Consider the following 24,854-nt stretch of genomic DNA (forward strand, 5'->3'; position numbering starts at 1 on the left):
GAAGTTTGTATTTCAGCACATGATTAGGTTTGCTACCTAGAATTTAGTGCTTTTCCAGCCATTGAGATGGGTATTTGTTAAAATGGAGATAATTGAATGGAAATCCATGCTTGTGGGCAGGTGGGAGCCCCAGATATATTGCTCTTAATTGACAGCGTTTATGACCTTTAACCAAAAACAGAGCTGTTGTTTTTGTCCCTTCCTGAAAGCATAAAGATGGCAAATAACATGGTTGCTAGTGATTCTCTTGAGAAGGTTGTGTCTATAGTTGCTTCTAATAGTTAGAAACCATTGGTTCTAGTATCATAATAATCTCACTATTTTTCTTCAATAACAGGCCTGGCTTTCTTGGGTGTCAATCCTTTATTAAGAGAGAATGCCATTTTGGCTGAAAAATTATGTGTGTGTATATATATATGTGTATGTGTGTGTGTGTGTGTATAATTATGTGTGTGTATATATATATTTAAAATCACAATAAAACAGCCCTTACATTGGATCTTCTGTTTGAGAACAGGGACTTCATCCATACTTGTCTTATGTATGGTTCTGATAAAAAGTGCATTATTATTATTATTATTTTAAATTTATTTATCTTTGGCTGCATTGGGTCTTCATGGTTGTATGTGGGCTTTCTCCAGCTGTGGCGAATGGGGGCTACTCTTCGTTGCGGTGTGCACGCTCATTGCGGTGGCTTCTCTTGTTGCAGAGCACAGGCTCTAGGCATGGGAGCTTCAGTAGTTGTGGCATGCAGGCTCAGTAGTTGTGGCTCGGGGATCTAGAGCACAGGCTCAGTAGTTGTTGTGCATGGGCTTAGTTGCTCTGCGGCATGTGGGATCCTCTCAGACCAGGGCTCTAATCTGTGTCCCCTGCATTGGCAGGCAGATTCCCAACCACTGTGCCACCAGAGAAGCCCAAAAGTGCATTATAGATTGGAGTTAATTGTAGACATTTACCAAAGCCCATAAAAAAAACTATTAAAATTCTCATATCTTGGCTATTGTAAATAATGCTGCAATGATCATAAGGGTGCATATACCTTTTCAAATTAGTGTTTTTGTATTCTTCAGATTAATACCCAGAAGTGGAATAGCTGGATCATATGGTAGTTCTATTCTGAATTTTTTGGGGGGTAATCGCCATACTGTTTTCTATAGTGGCTGCACCAATTTACATTCTCACCAACAGTGTATGAGGGTTCCCTTTTCTCCACATCTTCTTCAACCCTTGTTATCTCTTGACTTTTTTGATGATAGCCATTCTAACAGGCATGAGGTGATATCTCACTGTGGTTTTGATTTACATTTCCCTAATGATTAGTCATGTTTAACATCTTTTAATGTGCTTGTTGACCATCTGTATGCCTTCTTTAGATATAAAACAAAACAAAACAAAATAAATGAACAAATTAAACTAAACAAATACAAACAGACAGATTCAGAGAACAGAGTAGTGGTTACCAGAGGAGAAGGGGGTAGAGCCAAAATGAATAAAGGGGATCAGCTGTATCGTGACAAATGGAAACTAAACCTTTGGTGGTGAGCACGCTGTAGTGTATACAGATGTCAAAGTATAATATTGTACACACAAAACTTACATAATGTTAAAAGCCAATAAAAAGTCTCAGCCCTGATCACTAAGCCTTTTAGGAGTTCTCAGTGGTAAGGAGGGAAGATGTTAAGACTGATGGGAGCTGAGACTGGCCCAAAGTGAAGAGTAGAGAAAGAGTCATGGCAAAATGACTAGCTGCCTTTAGGGAAGAACACTGTCCAAAAAAACAAGTTTCGGTAACGTGAGGGAGTACATTTAAATCCAGAGGATCATTCATGTGTTTGTTCAGTCAATAAGTATTTGTTGAGTGACTACTCCATGTCATGCACTATTCCAGGTGCTGGGGATACTGCAGTGAACTAGACAGCCAGTATTCTTCTTCTAATGGAACTTATAAGCTTAGTGGGAAGAGAAAGACACTAAATAGGTAAATAAGACCATTTCAGATAGACATAAGTAATACTGAGGAAATGAAACAGAGCAATGTGATAGAGAGTGACTAGCATAAGAATGGGGGTAGGTTTGGGCGGGTATTTTACATATGGAGATCAAGGGGACACTTGAGCTGAGACCTAGTGATGAGAAGGAGGCAGGCATGAGAAGACCTAGGCTGAAAGAACAGCAAAGGCAAAAATCTTGAGATGAAAACAAGTTTGGCCAATGTGGCTAGGTCATTAGAGAAGTAAGTAGAGGGACAGACCACTTAGGGTTTGGGGAGCCATAGTCAGCAGTTTGGATTTTGTTATCAGTACAATGGAAAGCCACTGGATAATTTATAGTGAAGATGAATGATCTAATTTAACTTTTTTTAAAAAATTAGGATTTGTCTATTATGCAGAGAGTTGGTTTTAGTGGGCAAGAGTGGAAGCAGGGCAGCCAGTTAAAGTAATAGTGCACTAATCTAGACAAGAGAAGATGGTGACTTGGACCAGGGGAGTGGAAGTGGAGATAAAGGGAAGTAGATGCATTCAGTATATATTTTGTATATATCACTGATTAGACTTGATGATGGATTATATATGGACTGTGAAGGAAAGAGGAATCAAGAAAGACTGAAGTTTGTACCCTGAGCAATTTTATTGAAGATAGAAGCATTTAGAGATGGGGAAGTATAGGTTCTTTTATTGAGGAAGGAGGGAGACAAAAAAATGTTCTGTTTTGAATGTTTTTAATTTGAGATTCCTATCAGACATCTAGACAGACATGTCAAGCTGGAAGTTGAATATATGAGACTAAAAATCAGAGAAGAGGTTGGGGCTGTAGAAATACATTTAGGAGTCACTAATATAGAAATTATAAATGAAAATGTGATACAATCTCTGGGATCAGAGTGTGACAGTGGAAGATTCTAAAAAAGCATCAGTCTCAATGTTAAGCTATTGTCACAGCTGCAGATCAAAGCACTCTATCTGAGTTGATAGAGTAGTAGAAAAAGCTATGTCCAGTCTATAGTTAAGGGGTCAATTTTATTCCCAGGGCAATAGGAAGCTATTGGAGTGTTTCAAGCAAGGGAGTTATATCTGTTTTATGTTTTTAAAAGCTATATTAGAGGAATCATGTGCTGAATGGATCATATGAGGACAAGAGAAAAAGCAGGGTGTGCTAGGCAAAATTCTAATAATATGGCCCCCCAAGATTGTGGGCTCTGAGGAAGATGTAACTTCTTTCAGTTATTCAAACTGTAATCTAAGTAATGTTGTGAAAGTGTTTTGCAGATGTATGAATGTCCCAAATCAGCTGACCTTAAAATACAGAGATTATCTGAGTGGCTATGATATCATCAGGTGAGCCCTTTAAAAGCAGAGTCTTCTCTGATTGGTAGCATTGCTAGTCTGAAGATGAAGGAGCCACATGGCAAGAAATGCAGGTAGCCTCAAGGACCTGACAGCAGTTCCTGGCCGACAGTCAGCAAGGAAATGGGGACCTCAGTCTTATTGAATTCTGCCAAAAACAAGAATCAACTCAGAAGCGTATTTTTCTTCAGAGCCTCCAGAATAGAACTCAGTCCAGCTGATATGTGAATTTCAGCCTTTTTGATACTCTGAGCACAGAACACAGTCATGTCATGCCAGACTTCTGACCTACAGAACTGTGAGCTAATAAATGGGTGTTGTTTTAAGCTGCCAAAGTTGTGGTAATTTGTTATGCAACAACAGAAAACCAATATAAAATGTGTTAGTTTGCTAGGTCTGCCATAACAAAATACTACAGACTGAGGTGGTTTGAACAAAAGAAATTGATTTTCTCATAATTCTGAAGGCTTACAGTCTGAGATCAAGGTGCTAGCTGGGATGGTTTCTTTTGAGGCTTCTTTCCTTGGCTTGTAGATGGGTTGTCTTTTCCCTGTGTCTTCGCATGATCTTCCCTCTGTGTATGTCTGTGTCCTGATCTATTCTTTTTTTTTTCCTTTTTTCTTTTTATGGCTGTGTTGGGTCTTTGTTGCTGTTTGCGGGCTTTCTCTAGTTGTGACGAGCGGGAGCTACTCTTCATTGCAGCGCACGGGCTTCTTATTGTGATGTCTTCTCTTGTTGTGGAGCATGAGCTCTAGGCGCGTGGGTTTCAATAGTTGCAGCACGCATGTTCAGTAGTTGTGGCATGTGGGCTCAGTAGTTGTGGCTCGTGGGCTCTAGAGCGCAGGCTCAGTAGTTGTGGTGCACGGGCTTAGTTGCTCTGCGGCATGTGGGATCTTCCCGAACCAGGGCTAGAAACCATGCCCCCTGCAGTGGAAGTGTGGAGTCTTAACCACTGTATCACCAGGGAAGTCCCTGATCTATTCTTATAAGGATACTGGTCATATTGGATTAGGGTTCACCCTAATCACCTCATTTTAACTTAATCTCCTCTTTAAAGACTCTGCCTCCAAATACAGTCACATTCTGAGGTATTGGATGTTAGGATTTCAACATACGGATCTGGGGTAGGAATGACACAATTCAGCTTATAACACACAGGGAGACAAGTTAGATTTTTGTGGTAGTCCAGAGGAGAAATAATAGTGACTTGGACAGGGATAATACAGTTGGAGAGAGAGAGAAGTGAATGAATTCAAGATATATTTTAATAAATTTCTGAAAGGACTTGTTGATGGATTATATGCAGATTATGCAGGAAAGAGTGAAATTATGAATGACTGAAAAGATTATTTCCCAAGCAACTATAAGGGAGGTAGTAGCATTTACTGAGGTGAAGGAGACTGGTATGGGGTTTTTCATAGGGAAATAAAAATTTTGTTTTGGTTATGTTCAGTTTTAAATGTCTATTATATCCAAGTGGAGATGCCAAGTAGGCAGTGGAAATATGAGAAGTAGGCTGTTGATGTAAAGCTGAGGGCTATCAGCAGTTAGATGGTATTAAGGCTATGGGACTGGAAAGGAGAATGGAGATTTTTTCCTTGAAAGTATAAAACATGAAATGTCAATGTTATTATAAAATATGTAATAAAATAACACTATATGTTTGATTCAGCAAATAACCTCTTTAAAAGAGATAGTTAATTACTATCCTATGTTAGAAATAAGTGTTGAGATTTCTTTATAACATTCAATAGCCATCCATAATAAGGCATCCATGGGCTGGAAGGTTCAGTGGGTGGGTGGGGAGGAGTTGGAAGCAGGGAGAGAATATGTGAGTAAACATCAAGATTGATTGCAAAGTACCAGGTATTTGAAAGTAAAGCTAAGGAGTTCAGACTTGATTTTGCAGAAGAATGATGAGATTCTAAAGAGCTTTGAACAGATGCCTAGCTAAAGAAAGAGGTGCTGATACAATGGATAGTTGGGGAGAGTGATGGTGTGGGAGACATGAATTTAAAAGTAGAGAGACCAATTAAGCTTATTACAAGAATTCATGCGGGATCATCAGACAAGGATTCATAGGGATTCAAAAGCAAGGAGATATATTTTTCTGGTTAAAAACTTGTCTAATTCAACACAGAGTAGGTTCTTAAAATAATGTTAATTTCCTTCCCTTTCCCCTTGGCCTTATCTCTAACTATTGGACCTGTGAGACACAAATTAAATACTTCCTTTAAGAGTGGAGTTAGATAAGGAAATTGAGTCTCCCTCTTATGTTTCAGGGTTTGATATAAGACAAGTAATAAACATTCTCAAACTATGTCTTAATAAGATATTCCTGAGACAAATTCCTTCATGGACTCTGCACCTCCTGAAGTAAATGTTACTTCATGATGTAATTTTCTTTATTTGATCATCAGATACTTCCATAAATGAATTGAAGCTATAGTCCTTAAATAATAGATCTTACTAAGGCAACATGCTTGTAATAAAGAAATTGGAATTCAAATATCGATGCTAAATTTGAAATAGAAGTTTGCACTTGGCTTCTGGCTATGTGATTTAAAATGTTGGTAGGCTAATTTTATTATGGCAGAGAAGTCTCTAATTGTCTGGCTACCCTCATTAAAAATCCATGAGAATCAGCATTTCACTCAGTGACCCTGTAAAGGTGAGGATCCAGTGTTTGTCTCTGTAGATCAGCCTAAAGCAATCATGATCATGAATCTAGTGGGGCTACTACTGTATCACTAGTGAAGGTTCTATTCCTCCTCCAACTACATATGAAAGGTTTCAATTACCTTGGAAACTCTCAGGCCATCAGGAAGACTACACCATTCTTTGCCACAGGGTATATCCCATATCCACCTGTAGCGGTGAGGGTTATAATCATTAGCTCAGCTATGGATTCTCACTTTCTTCCTCCATTAGGTCTAGACCAAAAAGGAGGCAGACATTTAAGATTGCTTTAGATTTACCTATATCTTGTGAGTCTATATGCTCTTGGTGAAGCACATTCGTCTATAGGAAAAAGAACCCAATTCCAGCCATATTCCTGATGATAGGAATGTAATTAGACACCATTGCTACACTCAAGGAATTCCCTGTCAATCTAGATCAAGTCAATCTCCTGTTATGTATGGTATATACTTATGTGTAGTGGTGATCGCTTTTGAAAAGTAGCTTTTATGACAGAATATATCTTTGTAGTGTGATTGTACCTAATATTACACTTACATTGGGACAATGCTGGGAACATTATCATTTAATGAGTATCACCACTTGCTATAAAAGTTCAAGAACATGGTCAATCTATTCTCCTTGAAAGTGTTGGTGATTTTTTTCTCAGTATTCTTATCTCTTCCCCTACCACATTTATATTACACTGCTATAATTATTTATCCTAGCTTTTATTATCCAACTGCACACTGTTTATTGCTTCTATTAAATTTGAATACTTTGTATAGTTGCAATTTTTGATTGTGCAGTTTTTGCCTTTAGTAACTGGGTCATTTTCTGCTCAGTAATATCTGTTTCAAATGGTCCTACCCAACTAAATAGTTCTGCTTTTATTATTTAATATTTTGGTTTTTAAACAAAATCTTGTTTATGTAACTTAGTATACAATCAGTATTTTTAGGCTTAATAGTTTTTATTGATAAGCATCCCTCAGATTCATTTTCTTCAGTTTTCAAGGATTTTCAGGCATAAAATTTTGTTCATTATAGATTTAGTATAATAAAAGAGTTTGAAAATTTGACCATAACTCGGAATATGTTACAACATTGCTTGAAATACAGAAAAAGCACATGGGTCCTAAATGTTCACAAGTATGGAGATTGATTTATAATGCCTCCATACACTGTAATATTATGCAGCTTTTTATGAGTGAGACTTTTCAATATGATATTTATGTAAAAATTGCCCATGATAAATTATTTGGAGGAGAAAGCACATTTCAGAATATTTGTATATGTGTCTATGTATATAAATATATATGTATACACACATTATCTATCTATTTATCTATCTATTTATCTATCTATCTAAATTTCTAGGAGAATACACACAATACATGCAAAACTGCTAACATTATTTACCTATGGGGGGTGAGTGGGGGAAGATCAGGAGGATTTCAGTTTTTACTTTATACCCTACTGTATCATTTGAATCTTCTAACCAAATGTGCATTTTTCTTACAGTTTAATAAGTAAATGTTAAAATAGAGAGGAAGGAAGAAAGGAGGGAGGGAGTTTGGGAAGGAGATGCAGCCGTATCATGTGGGAACATCTGGAAAGCTAGTCACTAGCTTCTCAATTAAGGAGATAATAAATACATGAAATAACCAACCAAGAAGTCATTCAGTGATATTTGCTGCAGGGACTTCCTGGCGGTCCAGTGGTTAAGACTTTGCCTTCCAATGCAGGGGGTGGGGCTTCAATCCCTGGTTGGGGAGCTAAGATCCCACATGCCTCAGGGCCAAAAAACCAGAAAAAAACATAAAATAATGGAAGCAATATTGTAACAAATTCAATAAAGCCTTCTAAAAAATGGTCCATATAAAAAAATGATATTTGCTGCAGACTTTTGAGAACCTCTTGAACATAGTAGCATAGAATAAGATGATAGTTAGGTTACTTTCCAACCCTAAGATTTTATTATTCTAGCTCCCAGTAGTCTGCTAGGTGACAAGGGAGATACATAAGTAGAATAAAAGACTTGTCTTCAAGAAATTATCAAACATTTATCAAGTACTACTTTTTATTTTTGCAAAAGATTATAGGATTATAGGATCTGTGAGATGTACAAAGATGTTAAGACATACATAAGTGATGTATTTTTTTTTTTTTTTTTTTACGCGGGCCTCTCACTGTTGTGGCCTCTCCTGTTGCGGACCACAGGCTCCGGACGCGCAGGCTCAGTGGCCATGGCTCACCGGCCCAGCCGCTCCGCGGCATGTGGGATCTTCCCTGACCGGGGCATGAACCCGTGTCCCCTGCATCAGCAGGCGGACTCTCAACCACTGCGCCACCAGGGAAGCCCAGTGATGTATTTTTATAAAAGTAATATATATGTAATAAACATTGTTGATTCTCTAATAACCATTCTCCCCTTCCTCTTTTCTAAATAATCTCAATCTTGTTTAGGTATCCATTCTTTCTCATTTCAGTTCATATGCCTCAGGGAAAACAGACCTTACCTATTTTTCCAGAGGTAAGTCTAATAAATCGAGGAGTGAGCATATGACCCAAGTTGGTCCAGTTCCACTGAAGGGCTTCCAATCAACTTGTTCTTCCAGATTGTGTGAGAGAGATATTATTTCTGTTGCTGGATGTGAATGAGGAAGCCTGTAACCCTGGTTGCTACTGGCAAGTATCATATAAACATAAAAGGAAATTGCTGTAGGATACTGTGCAGAACAGGTTCAAGAGACACCCCCACCTCCAGAATTAACAACATAATGATATCAGTGAGCTGCTGAATCAAGCATCTCTGAATCTCTTCCTACCTCTGGGATCCTTATTAAGATAATAAATATCCTTATTGTTTATGCCACATTGAGTCAAGTTTTCTATTACCTGTGGATGAAACCATCCTAATATACAATGTGCAAAACAGTCTCTTGCTGATGGTGGTATTGCAGAGGCTTTATTTCTTTTTTATAACATGCTAGGTTTTCCAAATATTTTACAGTAGACATGAATTACTGCTAGAATTGGGAAAGAAAAATAAATGTTGCTTTAAAATAATATTTCATATTACAAAATAAACATATATTCATTGTAGGAAATATGGAAAACAGTAACACACAAAGCAAATAAAAATTCTTATAAATACATCATTTCAAAATGGCATTTTGTTGTGTCCTTCTAGTCTTTTTTCTATATATGCATATTTTTTTCTTTACCAAAATGAAATCACATCTTACATGACCTACTTTTCCACTTGTTAATTTATTATTTTATGAACATTATCCATGAAATTAAATGAGTTTCTATGATATAATATTAATGGCTGCATAATTGTCCATATTACGAATAGAGCAAGGCATTCTTGGATATTTGGGTTGAGCTTTGCTCAGAAGTGGAATTGCTGGATCATATGGTAGATGAATTTTTAAAATTTTGAGGACCCTCCATTTTTCTTTTCTTTTTTCTTTTTTGTTTCTTTGGCCATGCTGCACAGCTTGCAGCTCCCCGACCAGGGATCGAACCTGCAAGTGGAAGCACAGAGCCCTACCCACTGGACCACCAGGGAAGTCTCTTCCTTGTCTTTTTGATGATGGCCATTCTAACAAGTATGGGTTGATATCTCATTGTGGTTTTGATTTGCATTACCCTGATGATTAGTGATGTTGAGAATCTTTTCATGTATCTGTTGACCATTTGGATGTCATATTTGGAAAAATGTCTATTTAGTTCTCTGCCCATTTTTAATTGGACTGTTTGTTGTAGTTCTTATTGAGTGGTGTGAGTTCTTTTTTGAATATTAACCTCTTATTTGATATACAGTTTGCAAAATTTTTCTCCCATTCTGTAGGTTGCTTTTTTATTTTATTGACTGCTTCTTTTGCTGTGCAGACACTTTTCAGTTTGATGCAGTCCCACTGGTTCATTTTTGCTTTTGTTGTTTCTGCTTTTGGTGTCATATCCAAGAAATCATTGCCAGGACCAATGTCGAGGAGCTTCTTCTCTACATTTTCTTCCAGGAGTTTTATGACATCAGGTCTAATGTTAAGTCTTTGACCCGTTTGGAGTTAATTTTTCTGAGCAGTGTGAGAAAAGACCCATTTTCATTGTTCAGCCTTTCTATCCATTGCAGCAACAGCAAAGAAAACTTATCATCCCCTATATTGCAGGGGTTGGCAAGCTATGGCTGACACATTTTTTTTGTAAATAAAATCTTATTTTAACACAGCCACTTTCATTTCTTTGCATGTTATCTATGGCTGCTTTTTTTTTTTTTTTTTTTTTTTGGTGGTACGCGGGGCTCCCACTGCTGTGGCATCTCCTGCTGTGGACGTGCAGGCTCAGCGGCCATGGCTCATGGGCCTAGCCATTCCACGGCATGTGGGATCCTCCCGGACCGGGGCACGAACCCTTGTCCCCTACATCGGCAGGTGGGCTCTCAACCATTGTGCCACCAGAGAAGCCCCATCTATGGCTGCTTTTGCAGTGCAAAGAAAGTTGAGTAGTTGAGTAAGAGACTCTAAGGCCTGTAAATCCTAAATTATTTACTATCTGGACTTTTAGAGAAAATAGCTCCATTAGAAAAATGTCCTTTCTAAGGGAATCGCTTCAATTTTATCTAATTTAACTAAAAATAAAGCAGATAGAAGATTTTGATGTTGCAAATGCCATGCTTAAAAAGAAAGTTGTTAGCCCACTTGGAATGTCCATTTGACTTTGATTTATAATAAAATAAACCTGTTTATTCTAGATCCTAAACAATCTGCTTCATTTAACATTGCCAGAAAATGAAAGTGACTAATTGCCATACTTTTTATTGTTTAAATCATAAAAATTAGAAGGGCACACTATGAATGAACTGTAACACCTCTGACTCGTGCATATATTTATAGTCATTTCTAATCTGTTGCAGAATTACCTATACAGAAGCATATGACAATTTTAATATTTTTGTTTTGCTTTTAAAAGGGAGAAGGGAGAAGAAGAAAATAGAAAGGTAGTCATGGTTACTCTACTCACAAGTAATTAATTTCTCTCAAAGAATGACACTGACAAATATCAACCTTTTTATATAGCTACACAAATGCACCTTTAGTGGGTTTTGAAAAAAAGTCTGAGAGGACAGAAAACCAGGGGAAATGCCCTCCCGATGACTTCTTCCTATCATCAGAGTAAGGAATGCCTACTTGATAATAGATAACTGTTTTCTTTGGATATAACCTGTTAGTAATTCATGGCCTTACAGTTAATACTAACGCTCTCCTTCAAGAAAGTACTCACCAAGGAGACTGAAGGCTTCCTTTGGGCCACGTATGGCTGACCTGCCCATCAGTAAGTCATAATCCCAGTGCTAATGGTTATCTGGATTTTTTAATTGTTCATTACTATTATTTTTAGTTGACATACAGTGAAATTAAATTTTCTATTAGTGTACTGTTCTATGAATTTTAATGCATGCATGAATCCTTGAAATCACCACCACTGATAGAATAAAGAACAATTCCAATACTCCAAAGAATTCCCTCATGCTACCCGCTTTGTATTCAGACCCTCTTCTCAGCACTAACCCCTGGTATCCACTGTCCTATAGATTTATCTTTTCCATAAACTCATAAATGGAATAATATAATATGTATCCTTTTGGGTCTGCATTCTTTAACTTAGTAAAGTGCACTTAAGATTCGTCCATGTTTTTACACATATGAAATCCATTCCTTTTTATTGCTGAGTACTGTTCCATTGCATGGATGTCCAACAGTTGAAGTGCCTCTGGCCTGTTTCCAGTTTGGAGCAATTATGAATAAAGCTGTAATAAATATTTGCATGTAGGCTTTTGTGTAAACATACGTTTTAACTTCTCTAGGCTAAGTATCTGGAAGTGTGATTGATGAGTCTCATGGTAAGTCTATATTTAACTTTGTAAGAGACTGCCAAACTCTTTTTCAAAGTGGCTGCACCCACTTTGTACTTCCACCAGCAATGATAGAGTGTTCCAATTGCTTCTCATCCTTGTCAGCACTTGCTAGTGTCAGGTTTTTATTACTATTTATTTCTAATCTAATAAGTATTTAATGATATCTCATGGTTTTAATTTAAATTGCCCTGATGACTCGTGATGCTGAGCATATTTCACATGCTTATTTGTAATCCATTTATCTTCTTTGGTGAAATGTTTGTTAAAATCTTTTGTCCATCTTTAGTAATTTGGTTGTTTGTTTTCTTATTGTTGAGGTTTGGAAGTTTTTAAAATGTATTCTGGATACAAGTCTTTTATCAGATACACAATTTGCAAATATTGTCTGCCAGACTGTGGCTTGTCTTCTCATTCTATTTATGGTGTACTTAGCAGAGAAAAGTTTTTAATTTTGGTGAAACCCAACTTAGTGGATTTAATTTTGGTGAAATCCAATTTAGTGAGTATTTCTTTTACAAATTTTGCTTTTGATGTCATAATTAAGAAGTTTTTCCTTACCCAAGGGTATTAAAATGTGTTCCTATGTATTCTTCTATGAGTTTTTATAGTTTTACAGTTTTTTTATAAACTATAAACTGTAGTTTTATAGTTTCATAAATTTAGGTCTATGATCCGTTATGGGTTAAATTTTGTATATAGTGAAAAGTTCAGGTTTAGGTTCATCTTTTTTTTTTTTTTTTTTTGCATGTGTATATTCAGTTGTTCGAGTACCATTTGTTGAAAAGACTTGCCTTTCTCCACTGAATTGTCTTTACATCTTGGGTCTGTATCTGGACTCTCTCTTCTGATTTTATCAATCTATGTATCTATTTTTTCTCTAATACCACAGTCTTGATTATTGTAGCTTTACAATAGATCTTAATATTGAGTAGTGTGTGTCCTCCAAGTTTGCTTTTTTTTTTCAAAATTAGTATGGCTATGGCTATTCTAGTACCTTTATCCTTCCATATAAGTATTAGAACCCACTTGTGTATGTATACAACAAATCTTGTTGGAGTTATTACTGGGATTGCATTAAATTTATAGATGAATGCAATCCCAATCAAACTACCACTGGCATTTTTCACAGAACTAGAACAAAAAATTTCACAATTTGTATGGAAACACGAAAGACCCTGAATAGCCAAAGCAATCTTTTTTTTTGATAACTTTATTGGAGTATAATTGCTTTACAATGGTGTGTTAGTTTCTGCTTTATAACAAAGTGAATCAGTTATACATACACATATGTTCCCATATCTCCAAAGCAATCCTGAGAATGAAAAATGGAGCTGGAGGAAACAGGTTCCCTGACTTCAGACTATACTACAAAGCTACAGTAATCAAGACAGTATGGTACTGGCACAAAAACAGAAAGATAGATCAATGGAACAGGATAAAAAGCCCAGAGATAAACCCACGCTCATATGGTCACCTTAACTTTGATAAAGGAGGCAAGAATATACAGTGGAGAAAAGACAGCCTCTTCAATAAGTGGTGCTGGGGAAACTGGACAGGTACATGTAAAAGTATGAAATTAGAACACTCCCTAACACCATACACAAAAATAAACTCAAAATGGATTAAAGACCTAAATGTAAGGCCAGATACTATCAAACTCTTAGAGGAAAATATAGGCAGAACACTCTATGACATAAATCACAGCAAGATCCTTTTTGACCCACCTCCTGGAGAAATGGAAATAAAAACAAAAATAAACAAATGAGACTTAATGAAACTTCAAAGCTTTTGCACAGCAAAGGAAACCATAAACAAGACCAAAAGATAACCCTCAGAATGGGAGAAAATATTTGCAAATGAAGCAACTGACAAAGGATTAATCTCCAAAATTTACAAGCAGCTCATGCAGCTCAATAATGAAAAAAGCAAACAACCCAATCCATAAATGGGCAGAAGACCTAAATAGACATTTCTCCAAAGAAGATATACAGATTGCCAACAAACACATGAAAGAATGTTCCACATCATTAATCATTAGAGAAATGCAAATCAAAACTACAATGAGATATCACCTCATAGACTTTTAATCACCCACTCCTGAGCTGCTTACAATTTCTTACCCAATACACAGGAAGTCTCATCTCTCTGGCACTACTGCCTTCCTCTTTTGTCCAAGCCTGCCCCCAACATACTGGTATAATTCAGGGATTTTCATACTATTTTGTGCATCAGAATCACCAGAAGGTCTTGTTAAATAGATTGCTGGGCCCCACTCCTAGAGTCTCTGACTCAGTAGATCTGGGGTGGGGGCCAAGAATTTGCATTTCTGTAAATTTTCCAGGTGAAGCTGCTGCTTCTGGTTCAGGGACCTCACTTCAAGTATCACTGGTTTAGTGATATGGCTGATCAAATGGTGTTTGGTATGTTTTCATAATAATAGTGTAGAATTATAAACTAGTTATGAATTCCCACCTAATGAGTTTAGTTTAAAACATATGGAAGAAAAAGCATAGAGAAGAAAAAAGTCTGAAGAGCACCAGTCACTGAAGTTTTTCCACACAAAATATATTTCATCACCAGCAAAACTTGAAAATGTCTACTCTTCATTGACCCATTTAGAAGATCACAGTGTCCATTAGCTTATGAAAGGCTATAAGAATTAGGTCAATAAAGCTACTTCTTGCAATATATTTAACCAAGTGTTTCTTAAACTTATTTGTTCATAAAACACTTTTCCAGTTATAACATGCTGTACACTAGTGTTATTCAGGACACACTTTGAGAAATGCTGTTCTAAAATAATCTCTTTTACAGGAAAGATCAGGCATCCCTGGGGATCTGCCAGAACCATAGAGGCTTGGTGCCTGTTCAGCTGCATTCATACTATACAGAAGAATTATTTACTCTGTTCAGGATCGAGGTCTGATTTTCTCTATTGTGACTCTTAGAATATCGGAATTAGTTATTTCTGAGCAAAATTATGCCACACTTAAAATTTACGTAAGGACAGAGATTCAGAAACAATAATAGGGGATACCAAAGGACTTTCAGGGATCAACTATCTCTATTCTAAGTATGTGTATCATCAGACACTTGATAATCCGATACAGACTTGACCTGAATTGATATCAGACTAAACTGTTCAGTATGTAAACTTCATCATTCAGTTTTTTTAAATCAAGACAATGATTTTTCATATCTGATATTCTGAAATATTGCCTAGTCTAAACTTTCCCAACAGCAGTTAAGCAAGCTCAACTTTTAGTTCTGTCAGAAGGCTGGAATAGAGTTCTGTTGGATCAAGTGACTTGGACCTATTTAGTAAAACATAGGGGTTTTCCTACAATCATCTCACTACCTTGGCCTTCAGCTCCCTCTGATCATTGTTTATCGACACTTTTTTATACGAACATACTTCTCCCTGATCATAGCGAAATCAAAAGTAAAAATATTTGAATAACTCTGTTTTTAACTCTATCTTTTGCCATTACACCATTAGCCTGAAGCAATGGACCAGGGCTAGAGATAGAGATTTGAGAGTCAGCCTCATAAAACAAGAGGTGGAGTACAGCATTAGTTATACACATGAAAACTCCACTGCTAATGCTTATAAAATTCATTTGGTGTTAAATTTATAATTAGTGTTATTATTTAATATTCTAAGATAGTTCTGTATATCAATTTTGATAAATAACTGAACTATTTTACCTTAATGGTTTTAGGTAGCTAAGCTTTTAAAAAACCAGACTTATAGCCTCTTGAGACATTCATATTTGCTTTGCTTTTCAAAGCCTTCTATTTCACAAAAATCACACAACAGCATCTGTTAATAATATATTTAAAAATGTTTGTATCTGGATAGTGTATTACATTTAGCAGACACTTTTTCATTTAAACCTAATAACAATTTTACGATGTAAGTAAAGTCAAGACTACAGATGGCCTTCAAAACAGCTTAGTCAAAATGCAAATCACTGTTGTTGTTATTTTTATTACCAGTAATGTATATGGCAGACATTCCTGATCCTTACTCTATCCCTTGTTCTTACCATCAATATGGGAAGATTCATTTTCTACTTTTTCCATGTCTTTAGTTATTTTAATTTTTAAAGAATAAATTACTTTTATAATAAAAACCACTAAAGGTTTTTAAAAGTCTGTTAGAACTGAGTTAGCTTCTAAAAGGATGTCACGTCTAAGGGGAAATCAAATTCATCATCATAAATGAGTTTTATTCAGTACTAAACATAAAATATCTATATTACTGAGTGAAACAAAATAACTGCCAGAAATATAATTAAGGATTTTCTGAACAAGTCTGGAGGTGAGAATAAGAAATCAACTCTTACTGTCTCATCCACCAGTGTAAGAAGTGTAGCATAATCATGAAGCCTAAGGAATGCAGAGTGTCAAGCCCTTGGGTTTTCAAGTAGAAAACAGAGCAATTACCATTATTAAATGGTCAAATAATTTATATGCATTTATTAATAAAAAATAGGTGAGTATTAACATTATCTGCATAAAGGAGAAATAAAACAATTGGAGAAGCAGATGAACGAAGACACAAATGCATTCTCAGAGAAGAAGCACAAACTTTGGTGAGAATTATTGATAAGTCTCTCTGAGGTGTGCAAGGGTGGTCAACATCTGTTTCATATTTAGATGTGGTTTGTCTGCCAGAGAGTGTCTAATCTCACTTCTTATATAGTATTCCTGAGCTTCAAGCTCTCTCTTCCTCATATCCAGGCATGTAGAAAAGTGATGGATGAGGCTCAGGAATTGAAAGAGGGTGTCAGTTTCACACTTTACTCTTTGCCCAACTACAATAAGGTGGTTGCCTCAAAATGCCATATATCCAAGGAATGTGAATGGCAGGTATGGGTGAAGGAATTTTTAGTCTTCATCTCAATCTCTTACTTTAGTTACTAGGGTACAGATATTAATAGCACTGGATGCAGATATTAGCATTGTGTGTATGTGTTTGTGTGTGTTTTAAGTTCAGATTTCAACAATCAGAGCTGACTGGATGATCCCACTTATTACCCATTCCCTATTCACATATAAAGCTTATTCAAAATGATACTGCTAATGATATTAACAAATTATTGATCTGATATTTTGCCAGGTTGTTTGGCATGTCATGTGTTCCTAATTAAATTTTCATTGATCCTTGAGGAACAGCATTATAATGAACAAGGATTAGATTTGAATGCTCTGCGCACAGTACACAAATATAAACGTAAATATGCAATAAATTATTTTAAAGAGTTTTTAAGGTCGATTTTCAACATTTTGCATACCTCTCCTCCATAAAAAATCCATAGATTATTTTTAAAGTCACTTAACGTGATAATGGTTCAAAACTGTTTTAGTTTTCCACTTAGAAGATGTATTGGATGTCCAGATATAGAACATAATTTAAAATTTTACTTAGCAGTATAATTAGTAGAGCTATAGGCTCTATGTTCAAATCCCAGACTCATCTTTTTACTAGTAGTTTAACTTTGGGAAGTTTTTCAGCCTCTCTGTGTCTCTGCCTCAGTTCCTTGCCTATAAACCCTCATAAATTTGTGAGGATGACAGATATTCCATGTAAAGCTTCTCGCATGGTCAGAGTGAATGACCAGTAAGTCACTACCTTTTGTTCACTTAGCAGATAAAAACCTGGCTAGCCACCTTGATGATATTCTCTTCCTCTCCAGAATGGTGGTGGTGTGCTGGGTTCTATGGTATATATACACACTAGGAAGATGTCCCTTTGCTGAAGACACCCTCAGTGAGTATTCTAGAGTTCCGTGGTGCTGAAATATCTTGCAGGGAAAATCCTGGTGGTTAAGTAGGCCTTATGATTGTAATTTCAAGTAGTGATAAATATAAGGCTGAGCATATTTAATCTCATTATATCAGGTAAGGCACCTCTCAGGACTTGCAACTCCCTTAACACCTAGATATTAAAAAGGCAATCAAACTCAGTGTTTCCTAAGGCACAAATCAAGTCAGGGTACATTCCTTTGTAAAAATGTGAAACAATAAATATAAGTGCTAAAATGCAAAGCGTTTCTGGAATGGTTAGATTTTTCTTGACCAAATCTCCCATGTACAGACAGCAATTTAATCATTTAGACAAATCTTCCTCAATTTAAATTAGAAAGCCACACGAGGCCTGGAGGAAGATAAACAGGTCCACAAATTAGAGAGTGTTGTTTAGAAGGAAGCCTCATAGCAATCTCCCTTAACTGCAATTACTAGCTGGGTTTTGCAAAGAATGCAGATTTATTTGTGAAAACTAATGTGTCCTTAGGCTAATACCCCTTATTTTGGTCTGGGACTCTGGAATAATAATACTCATGCTTGTAATTACCTTTGCTAAGCTTAAGAACCATGGGAAAGCCACTTTCATGTGACGTTTGTGACCTTTTTTCTGCAGTAAGTTTTGGCATGGGCATGTCTTTGTTTGACTATTTACAGTTCAAGTGAATTTCCAAGACTGTGGATTTGGAAGCTCTAGCCCTGAAATTCCACATTCCTGCTCTTTCCAGACTTCCTTAGCCTACAGGGCAGCCTAGTAGCTATCTCCATAACAAAGCAGGGCCTCTCCCAGCAGGTAAACCTACGCAGTGATTCTGCCCCTCAGGGGCGTGGCAGTATTATTTCCTGGAGCAATCTCACGGGGTGGTTCCACTTTGCATTTGCACTCAACTACTTTGCTGCTTCCTCTGTAGCTGCCAGACCTGCTTCTGCTGTTGCTCAGGTAACTCCTCCCATCTCTCTCTGGCACCACTATAGGCAGAGGTGGTTGATAAAAGTCTTCTAACGTGTGCCTGCCTGCCTGCTTTCCTATCCCTTTCTTTCATGCTCTCTCTCTGTTTGTTCCTTAGGGAGAGCATCTGGGGAGTACCTTGCTGACCACTGAGAAGATGATGAGCTCAAACTATTGGAGTGAGATGAGCAGCAGCAGCTGTGGGACTCAGCAGTCCCCAGAAGTGCTGCAGTGCCAGCCCAAGCATTACCACTGCTACCATCAGTCAAGCCAAGCCCAGCAGCCTCCAGAAAAAAATGTAGTGTATGAGCGAGTGAGGACCTACAGTGGGCCCATGAACAAGGTGGTTGAGGCCTTGGACTCCATCGGCTCACAGGAAGTGTTCTCCCCTCTCAAAACTGCCTCCTCCTACCAAAGCTTTCTTTGGAGCGACCGTTCCCAGGTACCACAAAGACAGCTATGCCAGAAAGGGGAAATCTTTGTTGCCTTTGTTTGCTTTTGAACCTCATTTCTTTTCTTTCTGCTTCTCTGGCTCTGTTCTACAGGATATTATCTCTTGGATTGCAGCTCTATATGCAATGTACGGTCACCCAAATTCCATCTCTTGGCTGTTCTTTCATTTACTAGTTCTTGTAGCCATTTGTTTATCAGTTCCAGTGATTTTCATAATCTAACTAGAGCATAGGATGGTTCATTTTTTGTTGAATTAGATTGGAATATATGAACTGAGGTATTCTTTTGCTCCTACCACAAAGCAATCCTCAACTTGAATATCGTCATTTTTAGAAAATAGGTTCCCACTGATTCATTTCATATCAAAAGTAAACAGTATTTTTTTTGTATCAAATATGGTGGTGCAGGGACAATGGCATGTATGGAGTGACGAGCAATTATTTGTGTTTAGCAAATAGTATGCTACTCCAGGATAAGTGATAGGAACAATGTCTATTTGAATTGTCATATGTGTTTCATCTTTTGAAAATGATGCATTGGTTCTTGTACAGTCATGGTGGATAATTTATGAATATTAGTAGAATGAATATTGAAAGAGTGAATATAAGATTGAGGAAAGCAAGATGTAAGCAATTGTTACATGAAAGCTAAAAATGGTGTAAGTCTAAGACACCCTTTAAAATGAAACAAATTTGTTTTTAAAGGGGTTAGTTTAGCATCAGTATCTGTTAATAATCTTGCCAATGAATATGAAAAAAACACTGTAAGACAATATAAAATGAACAGCTCTATGTCTGTTTTCATCTTTGACTCTCTTTATATTAAATTTGCATGTCTTTAAACTTTCTGAAAACTTCCATCCAAACTGAAATTATGCTTCAAGATACAAGTAGTACTGTGAAAAGCTCAAAAAGCAACTATCAGGATGATATCTTATGTCGCATTGTTATGCTGATCTGGAATAATATGGATTATTTTTCCCCAAACAATAATTTTAATTAGGATATGAAGCAACATTTCTAAAGTATGTAATGAAACTATTTTAAAAATAAGTTTTTAAAGATATAGGTAACCCAACAACTACAAAGGCCACAATTTTCCTGTTTTATTTCACTCCTAGCTTAATTTGAGGGAAAAATATGAAGAAAAACCCAGTATTCACTGTCAGTAATTTCCTATTTGAGAAAAACTCCACCTGCATTGAAGTCAAAGGGAAGAAAAATAAAAGGTCAAGATGACTAGTTTGTGATAATAATAATGCAAATGTACATTCCAGTATTCAGTGATGTTAATGAACAACAAAGTGGGTGTCACCTATGTTCCTGAGTAACCCCAAAACAATGGGGAAGTTGAAACAACAGTTACCATTATCATATGAATGCTAAAATCACCCTATCTTGGGTAGTTATTTAAATACATTAACCTCTTTTCTTATCAACTTCCTAGTAAAAGAAAAATAAATAGATAAAAATTAAAAAAGCTGAAATTTGGCAAATTATAAACATTGACCACAGAACAAATTTTAGGGTCACACTTTATTGTATACTCCATAGTTCAACTTTCCTTTTTAATATTCCTGGGACCAGGCTGGTTGAGTTTTTTACGAGACTCACCTTTCTACTTGACATTTGCTAAGTGATCCTCACAAAACTAGCTCCGTCCTGAAATGTTGTTCCCCAAAGGAGTTTATAAAGAGCCTTAGGAACAGAAAGTGTGGCCGCAGAAACAGGGAAAAGAAATTGGAATGGAGGTTGTTGTGAAGTCTGAAGTGATTTATAATTGAAAAGAAAGAAAAGGGCTGGGTGAGGAAGAGAGAGGTGAACTTCTAGATATGTGGTAAAGAAAAAAAATAAGACTCTTCATTCTCTTAGTGAAATAAGAAAGAAAATTTGACTATAAAATTTCAAACTGAGTTCGATATCAAAGGGCATTCATAAATCCACTAAAAGATAATTTGGCAAGAAAGCTTTTAGATAGCTGCCACAAAGAATGTGACGAGGGAACTATTATTCCGTTATTTTATTTCTTCCTGTTTAGTGGCAGGATGGCATTGTATAAAGTAAGACCTAAAATTGATCTGAAATTACCTTTATGTTAACGAAGTGGGTAAGATGTGGTGGCAGCTTTATTATATATCATGCCAAGCACAAGCAAGCAGTACACATTACTTAAAACACTTTTTGTTTTATGCTTTAAAATTCTCTCCTTAATATGCCATGTTTCAATGACATTTTGAGTTGGTATATAGCAATTATTCTGATGCTAAAGTTTGTGACCTGGCAGCTAGGAAGATAAGTGTTATAATCAATTGTTGGTTATCATGAATTCAATTAAAATTTTACTTGAATTTTTTTTAGCATTTTTGTGTTTGGATGATAGTAAAAGAATTCCTAAGATTAAACAATCATATAATTGCCAGTAGTAAAATATGTTCCCTTTGAGAAACCAAAATTGATATCACTCTGCTTTGCTTCCTGAATCTTGATTTTCGCTTATGTAGTAGACATTTTAGGTTTAACCAAATGCTTTTTGCAGCACTTTAGTATTTTCTATTTCTGGCTTTTTGGCCCACATTTTTCCTTTCTTGTGCACTAAAGTAGTGTTTATAGACATAAACATATTTTAAATTTCTCCAGATATAATGTTGCTTTGCTTCTTGTCTAAAATTGATCGGATATATTTTATGATTCCCTCAGTTATTATTTTGTCTGACTGATAAAGTTTTTCTCAGAGAAAACTGACTATAGAAACCAGGTATGGTGAAATTGTCTAAATTGGTGGTAGAATTAAAATTACTAAGTTTATCCATATGAACAGGAAAAATCAAAAGCAGGTGTAATCAAGGTCATATGTGCATTTTAGAACTGAATATAGTCTTGTAAATAAATGGAATTCTAGAAACTACATAAAACTAAAGAAAACAAAAACCTTATGGCTCAACCTTTTAAAAGGCTTAAATATTAAACAACCATCGTTAACTCAGAATGAAACACTGCCTCAAATAAACAGCATTGATGCTAATATGTATTGGACATATGTATTTCTCTTCCATTAATTTTAGCTTTTTACGAAGTTCAAGATATTTTCCATGTATACAGAGGAGTTCTGTTGTGAGAGAGATAAATTGATCAAAATAAAATATTTTTAATACCAGTCATTCATTGAACACATATTTATTAAGTGCCTATTATGTAAGAAGCACCATGATTATCTGGATAAATACCATTTGCTTATCCAGGGAAAGTCCATATTGAGGACAGATATATATGACCTGGTCTGTAGGTGTCCTATATGTTTATATTTCATTTTAAAATATAATTTTGTGCTTTAGCCATCAATGTTTTATTGAATAAAATATTTTGGTGCAAGAAGGGATCTCTTAAAGATTGTGTTTTATGGATTACCATTTTTTTTTAATTTGAAACTTGCAACCAAATTTAGCTCCAGAAAGCAGCCCAGGGGAGAATGTGAGTGAGTTTATGAGTGGCCTCTGCTCTCAATAATTACCCAGCTTGGGCTTTTCTTTGTTTACATGACTTTTTTCCTTTTTCTTTGGTTACAGAGATAGTGGATAGTTCCCTTACTGTGCCAAGATTTCTATACACTATCAGAAAATTTTCCTGTTCTGTGGGGATGGGTGTGTTGCTTTGAAAAATTGTTGTTCAAAGGAGTGGTCAATAAAGTGAATGCTTATTCAGGGAAGTACATTGCCTGAGAAAGCAATGAGGTTATAGGATAAAGAGGCCCAGTTTTCAGCTTTGGTCATCCCTTTTGTGCTTACAATTAAATGAAGCTATAGAAATTGAGTGCAACTAATTGCTGGGTGAAAATACCCTTGCCAATTGTCTCTTGTTTAAAGGAGGTCTGATAAATTGCTAGGCCTGTTTTGAGTCAATGGCACTCACGAGCTATCATTGTGTGTGTGTGTGTGTGTGTGTGTGTGTGTGTGTGTGAGTGTGAGTGTGAGAGAGAGAGAGAGAAGGTGGTGGGGTCAAAGGGGAGGGAGGTGAACTTTTCCTTTAACTGTTGTGATCCAAATTTTATTTCTTGACAATTCTTGGTAAAATAACTGCAAGTTTCACATGCTCTTAAACCCTACTTAAAAGTGAAAACCTTTCTAAACAAGTATATTTGAGCTAACTTTTTCTTCACAACAACAGTTATCTTAATAGCCATCCTTATTTGGCTTCCAATGGAACATATGTACTTTCAGTTTTTAAAGACAAAAAGCATGCACTGCAAAGTGACTGTATACTTTATTTTCTCTCCTAATTGCCTTCAAGAAAGGAAATAATCCAGGAATGGGTCTCTTAAATGAGAGATTTTCCTTGGAGGAAAGGGATGAGTGGAAGGAGTTCTATACTATTACATTCTATTGCTTTCTTTACATGAGAACAGAATCACAGATTTTATCCTAAATTAAGGAAGTGTTTGTTTCACATAAACAGAGGTCATTATAATTTACATGTTTCTTCCTGTACAAAGTTCAGAACAGCATCTCAACAATAACCTAAGGCAAGTGTTTAACCATATTACTGTCTTTGACACGTTCTAACAAAAGCATCTCCCAAACTATTCCGAAAATTTATTTAAATGGCCTATTTAAATGGACGTTTGCCTTGGCAAATTCTGTCAGCATAAATGTCAGGTGGTTTTTAAAGATACTGCCTCTTTTGAAACTATTCAGCCTAGCCTTTTCCTAAGTCACTATTATTACTTTCAGTGATTCTCATAGTCATTAAAACTGACAGGAGCATATACAAGGCTCCCATGGTTTTCCTTCTTGGAACATTATATTATGTATTAGTTTTAAAGTAAAGTTTTAAAATTCAAATTAGACAACATGAAAGAGTGCCATGTTTATTTCAACAAGATTCCAAATATTTAAAGAACAAAGTCCTGTACTATGCATGTAATCTGTTCTATTACCTAATTCTCGTTCCCAGCAGTCTTGCTGTCTCTCCTTTACATATTGCACCAAGGTCTTGAACTCTTTGATCAGAGCTATCAATAGGAAAATGAAAGCCAATAGGTATTGACTGAAAATGTTCATATTACATAGAGCCTAAAGATCAGTCACAGAGAACACTGTATGGAGAAAATACCCATCCAAATGAATCTATGTGTAGTGTCCCAGGGAGAGCTACAAATAATAAATGTGCATTGATGAGGTAGACTTGGGGAGAACTGAACTATGAAACAATCAAGTGTAGTGGCTAATAGTGTAAGCTTAGATTTTAAACTTCTTTGGTTTAATTGCTGGTTCAGGGACTTGCTAGCTATATGCTTCAGTTGCCTCATCTATAAAATGGGGTGATAATAACACCTAAGTCATAGGATTGTTATTAGAGTCAAATGCGATAATATATGGTGAAAAATACACAGCACAGTGCCAGACACATAGTAAGTGTTAATGTTGTATTACCCAGAATAAATGACTTGATGTCTCATGACCTTATGTCCTCATTTGTAAAGTGGGGACAGTAATACCTTCCTTCAGAGTTGTAGTGAGTACTGAGATAACATGTGAAAGTGTCCAGCACAGAGTTAGTACTGGATAATTCTTCCTGTTTGTATTATTGATTTATAAAAATATAGCCAACAAAAACCATTAGCTGAACAAACTATGGTAATAAACTAAGTGAATAGACTATAAAGTAAGGGTTCCTTTGACACTGGGAAGATTAGGTAAA

The 24,854-nt window shown here is 36.2% G+C and overlaps 1 protein-coding gene across 1 annotated transcript in view; it reads left to right on the plus strand.

Annotated features, from left to right (window-relative positions):
- The first annotated feature begins 18,674 nt into the window (after nucleotides 1-18,674).
- POF1B (POF1B actin binding protein) overlaps nucleotides 18,675-24,854 on the plus strand; it is an 87,731-nt gene continuing 81,551 nt past the window's right edge. The window contains exons 1-2 of the mRNA XM_081223204.1: nucleotides 18,675-18,699; nucleotides 18,827-19,150. Coding sequence (XP_081079330.1) covers nucleotides 18,866-19,150 — 285 coding nt within the window. The 5' untranslated portion in view covers nucleotides 18,675-18,699; nucleotides 18,827-18,865. The remainder of the gene's footprint in view (nucleotides 18,700-18,826; nucleotides 19,151-24,854) is intronic.

Source organism: Mesoplodon bidens, assembly GCF_964165515.1.
Source record: "Mesoplodon bidens genome assembly, chromosome: X".
Lineage (NCBI taxonomy): Eukaryota > Metazoa > Chordata > Mammalia > Artiodactyla > Ziphiidae > Mesoplodon > Mesoplodon bidens.